Source organism: Coffea arabica, chromosome 2c, assembly GCF_036785885.1.
Source record: "Coffea arabica cultivar ET-39 chromosome 2c, Coffea Arabica ET-39 HiFi, whole genome shotgun sequence".
Classification (NCBI taxonomy): domain Eukaryota; kingdom Viridiplantae; phylum Streptophyta; class Magnoliopsida; order Gentianales; family Rubiaceae; genus Coffea; species Coffea arabica.
This window is the reverse complement of record NC_092312.1, coordinates 20,002,609-20,008,039: the sequence shown is the minus strand read 5'-3', so window position 1 is coordinate 20,008,039 and position 5,431 is coordinate 20,002,609. Positions and strand designations below refer to the sequence as shown.

At 39.4% G+C, this 5,431-nt stretch overlaps 1 protein-coding gene across 2 annotated transcripts; it reads left to right on the top strand.

Moving 5' to 3' along the window:
• The first annotated feature begins 973 nt into the window (after nt 1–973).
• Nucleotides 974–4,826, top strand: LOC113726695 (uncharacterized). Of its 2 annotated transcripts, XM_072075064.1 has the most exons (3): nt 974–1,518; nt 1,618–2,994; nt 4,391–4,826. In XM_072075064.1, the coding sequence occupies exons 1-2, from the start codon at nt 1,243–1,245 to the stop codon at nt 2,983–2,985; spliced, it is 1,644 nt and encodes a 547-aa protein (XP_071931165.1). In that variant the 5' UTR covers nt 974–1,242; the 3' UTR covers nt 2,986–2,994; nt 4,391–4,826. The 2 variants fall into 2 exon arrangements, with proteins under 2 accessions (XP_071931165.1, XP_027106358.1); XM_027250557.2 differs by having other exon boundaries at nt 975–2,994.
• The last annotated feature ends 605 nt before the right edge of the window (nt 4,827–5,431 follow it).

Sequence of the window (5,431 nt, the reverse complement as noted above, 5' to 3'; positions counted from 1 at the left end):
ATTGACTTTACAACCCTTAGTCCACAGTACACCTCAAAAGCCATGGTAACTGGTGGTTCCCAGTCTTAATTAAAGTAGTGTTATTCAACATTTTCCTGCTGCCTCTCTCTAGTCAATCCTTAGCGCAGCCAACCCAATGCAGCATAATATGACTGTCGGGAAATGACAAATGTGGCATTTGAATGCGTCCCTCCTCCCTCCATCGCTGCCAATTTTTTATTTTTTGGTATTAAAAAAAAAAAAAAAAGATCTGGATCCACTTCAGACTCCAACTCTTATTTGAATTGTTAGATTTTTCTTCATTTTTACGAAAGGGGTCGAACTCTGGTAGATTGAATGCTCTGACTAGAGGCTACACCGTCAGGTCGGCTGTCCTGGAGGGTCCCGTCGCTGCCAATTGCTTAGCGCAATTTTGATAGGGGGCGGAGTTGACTCTTGGTGATGTCCCATTCTACTCCACATGACATGACATCCATAAAATTAATGGGCTCTACTAATCGAACGGCCAATTGATAAACGAAAGACAGATCATCCCTGAATTTTGTATCATCAAGCATTCATATATCATAGCAAGACCTCAACTTAATTAATTGATACCCTCCTAGTACTAAAATTACAGGGCAACAAGGAGCCGCTTAATCATCAATCTCTTTTCGAGGTTGTTTGGTTTGCTTGATTTTTCGGAAGAGATTTTAGAAGGTTTTCTGAAGGTAGGTAGCTTCGTTTCAATTTTATCGGATGTCCCGAAGGGACTTTTCTATTTACATACTTTTGAATAAATTTTAAAAATAAAACAGGCTCTAGTATTTTTTGAAATGTAAAGTAAAATTACGTAAAATAAAAATTTTGATTGAGCAATGTTATGTATTCATTAAATATTACAAAAGGTTTTGAAAAAAAGAATCTGGCAATTCGAACAATAGAGCAGTGGCTTTTTAAAAAAAAAAAAAAAAAATCTGAATGAATCTCCTCACTAGTGTGTTGTGTTCAAGGAAATGAAGGTGATTTATCAAAATCAATCTCGGATGAAAAGTACTGGTATAAAAGTCCTCGCGGTTCAAATTTAACCACCGGTTTCATTTCTTAAACCCTCATAAACCCCTCCGCAAAACGCCACGACCAGCGGCCAACGCCACTACACCACTCCCTTGACGCCACCAAAACGAGCCTTCCCCCCCCCACTGGCACCACTCCAAACCCTAAACAAATTCTTTGCAAATTCGGCGCCAAAACTGTACCAAAATGCCAAATTCTGCTCGTCCACCACCTCCTCTGACCTCTACCCACTCCCCCTCCCAAAAGCGCCTCCTCGCCACCCAAAAACCCAAACATACTCCATTACCGAATTCTGCCCCAGTTCATTTGCCCCAGAATGATAAGAAAACCCGGGACCTCCCAAATTTGTCTGACTGCCATGGCTGTGGCCTCCGGATCGATTATAGTAACCCCAAGCAACGCCTTCAACCCCTGGACAGCTTTTGGAGGATTGTTCTTCTCTGCAAGAAATGCATCAAGCAGGTAACTTCTGGCCAAATATGTCTCTATTGTTTCAAAGACATCGCAAATCCTTCTTCTGATTGCTTTGATTGTCGTGATTGTGACCGCCTAATTCACAAGGACTGTGTTAGTAAATTTGGTAATTCGACCCCCTGGTCTTATTGCACTAGGGATTTAGGGTTTTCAGTGTGTATTGATTGTTGGGTGCCAGAACTGCTGAAAAATTCAGTTAGGGTTCGTAAGAAGAAGAATGAAAATGGTGATTCAGGGAGTTCAGGGAGGGCTCAGAATGCTGATAGGTCTTTGGAGGAGACGGTTAAGGATGCACATTGTTCTGTGGAAAAGAAGGTTGCCTTGGCTGTGAAGGCGAAGGAAAAGGCTCTAAGAAAGGCTGTGGTTGCAAAGAATGCGGTGGAGTTGGCAAACAATGCTTTGGACTTGGCTGTGAAGAAGGATGGCATTGGTAAGACTATAAGTGAGGGTTTGTTGAGAAATGCTAGCCATAAAGGTAGTGGCGTTAGTGATGTGACTAGGTTGGCGGATGATGCAGAATTGGCGTTTCGATTGCACCGTGCCATGAATAGTTCGCCAAGGATATCAAAGCACACATGCTCAGTAAATTTGAGCTGCTCAGATATTTTAAAGAAGAATGGTTTGAATGGTATTTCACCAAATTGGATGGACTCAGGTAGTTGTGAAGGTGGTAAGGCAGGGGGTTGCACCAATTCTAAGCTAGATGCAGTTCATGAGAGAAGTATTAGTGAGACTTCAGCTTATGTAGAGTCGAAAGAGGGCGCTTCTGTCCTTGCTTCTGGTAGTTTAAAGCCTGTACTAAAGACTTATTCACGAAACAATTTGAAGAGAAATGAATGCTTTAGAAATGGTGAGGCTGGTGATACTATGTCTGTTGGTGTTGTTAAACCAATACTAAAGACTTATAGAAGGAATAATTTGAAGAGGAGAGAATGCTTAGAAAATGGTGAGATTGGTGATGCGGTTACATCTGCTGTTGTTAAACCGGTGCTGAGAACTTATACGAGGAACATCTTCAAGAGGAAGGATTGCTTAGGAAATGGTAAGGTTGGTGATCTTGGAACTTGTACCATCAAGGATGATACTAGAATCGTATCTGAATCTCAATGTTGTCTGCAAGATGAAGTTAAGATGGAATTACCTGTTGACAGTGCTTGGAATTTCAGCCCAGAGCAGTCAAGTGGTGATATTATACAGCAAGAAGGGAGTGCCAATGCAAAGCCTGAAGAGTGTTTATTAGAGTATAACAAGAGGATAAGAGGTTCAAGTCAAGGCTTACAGACTGATGCCTCTTCTTACTGCATAGCTTTTAATAAAGAAAATCAGGCTTCTGCTCCAAGATTGGCTTATTGCTCAGCTGAATGTAGCGGGTTGTCTGATGCTTCATTGCATTCCTGTGTTGTTAATCTGCAGGGTTGTGCTTCTGTAGTTGGTTCATCTCAAGAAGGGATCTGAATTGTACAGGTAAAAAGAGATTTACAACTTCACTAAAGTTTATTGTAAGTGATGAAGTTTTGGAAACTATATGCGTCAAAATTGTTTTTGTGACTTATTCTTTGGTTTTTTGTTGCATGATGATCTCACGTGATGTTCTCAACTTATAATTGATTGCTCCTTTTCCTCTTGTTTTGAGTGATTGGCTGTTGGTGGGCAAACTTCTTGATGATGAATTCCCTGCATAATGATAGACAAGTGCCTCTTTAGCTCAGCAACTGTAAAACATAATTTTCATTTCATGCCCACTCTATAGCTTTATGCTTTATAGATTACTCTAGTGCTCTCCTGCCAACTTCTTTCACTGATGAGTAAATTGGTTTGATGGTCCATTTACTCATGTCCACATGCAATTGCCTACCTTGGTATTTGATGGACATTATTGTTACTGTATCTTCAAATCCAATTCATTGCATCAAAAGTACAATACGAAACCTCAAGTCTTTGTGCATACATACTTTTTTCTTGATGGTTATTGTGTTGCTTAGAAGGTTAAATATCAACAAAATACAGACATTCATATGCACATACTTCCATACATATTTATATGTATGTAACATACATGTATATAGGTACGTATGTGTTGTATATTTTCATTTGTCTGATATACTGACATATAATTTGTACCATGTGCTGATATTTCTGAAATAGTTTTTGCGTATTCAAGTTGCTTCAACATTTAAGTGGAAAGAATTAGCATATGGTATTGAGTTTTTGTGTTTGTGAAACTGAAGTTACTTATCATGGTCTTAGGGATACATGGAGTGATTTGTTTGTGGCTGACCAAAAATTCTCAGTGTTGATGAGAGAAAAGAGTAGCATTCTATCAACAAAGTATTAGCACAGACAATACTGTATCAATGTCTAGGTGCCCTATATCAGTGCAGACTGATCTTATTTGCCTAACTGATGTCCATTTTTACTTGACTGATGTGCTCTATCTGCCTTTCTTTGGGGCCATCCGGGCATCATTCTTGATCTTTTCCATTAATCATTCTTGGTTGCCTAAGCTGGGTACTCTTTTAAGTGAAAACTGATTTTTAAGTAATAAAAGTTGAATAAAATGTTTGTGGCCAACATGTTTGTTGTGGTCCACCTTTTTGGTCACTTGAAACTGAATTGGCACTATTTTACTTGACCTCCCTCGATTTGCTTGTTGTCTGTATACTGCTTTCAACATTTAAAGTTTCTCCATTATACTGATGGGGGACATCGAGAAGTTAATAAGTCAAGGGATCTTGTATGCCTCCTCAACTTCTCTTTTATTCTGTGTTCTTCAACATGCTACTATTTAGTCTCTGTTGCAGTTTTCTTGCTACTGGCAGTAGTGAGCAAATGGACTCATTGCCTCTTTTAAATGTTGCAGGAATTTTAATATAATCTTTCTATGAGAGAGAGAACGGCAGCAACTTAGGACAATAATAGAATAGAGAAGATACTTCAGAAGGTCGCCGCTTGTGATTTTCCTAAACTTTGAGTGTCTTTGGAAGTGATACCAAGATACTTGTAGAAGGAGATAGAAAGCGTCCTGATCGACCCAATTAGCAAAGAGTTGTAAATACATTTTATTCCAATGGTAAGAGGTGGATACCCTCATGACCAGTATTTTTATCAAGTAGGTGACAGTTTGCAGGAGTTCAAGATATGTGTAATTTGTAATTTCTTTTTAATTTTAGATCGATTGACTCATGGATGTGGTGTAGATCCCATAGTGCATCGAATAAATGTTGCAATCTTGCCCTCCTTTGTAATATGCGGGCATAGTGAGCTATATATTTAGCATATATCTGCCCTATTTTTTCCCTGCGACTGTATAATTGTCAATCAATTCCAGAAGTATTCTCCTCTGAACTAATGGTCACACGGCATAAGTTGCTGCGAATTCGTGTTTGGGGGTCGAATATTTCCCTTGAATGAGAGCGGATTGGCTCAAATGGTAAAGCCACTCTTGCCTTAAGCTACATGCCAGGTTCTGACTCCTATAGTTGCCAATGCAGCATTCAACTCCACCTTCCTTAATAGAATTTTCTTGTGTGCTTGGAAAAAATTAATTTGGGGGTTTTGCACTTCAGTCTTCTCGATCCTAACAATTACTTCATGCATCAATTCAGGATGGGACTAGGGAGAGATATCAATCAAGAAGTGATGATAATATGAACCTTGAGCTTTTAAGTCGAACACAAAGTCACTCTCAGTGCTTATAATTAAAGTTCCAGCACATGTTCTTGTTTCAGTGCCTGCCTTCTTAACTGATCTCCGGTATAATTACATATTCTATCAGTACGCTCAGAGGCTCTTAACTCTTTGAGTCTCTTACATCCTCTGGAGCACTCTGGTTTATCCAGCGGCATCATACTTGGTAAGACAACTTAGGCGTTCAGTACCCCAAAGAAAAGAAAAGAAACAA

Bases quoted from the DNA above. Each gene is read 5' to 3' on its own strand.
- LOC113726695 (XM_027250557.2), top strand. From the start codon at position 1,243: ATGCCAAATTCTGCTCGTCCACCACCTCCTCTGACCTCTACCCACTCC.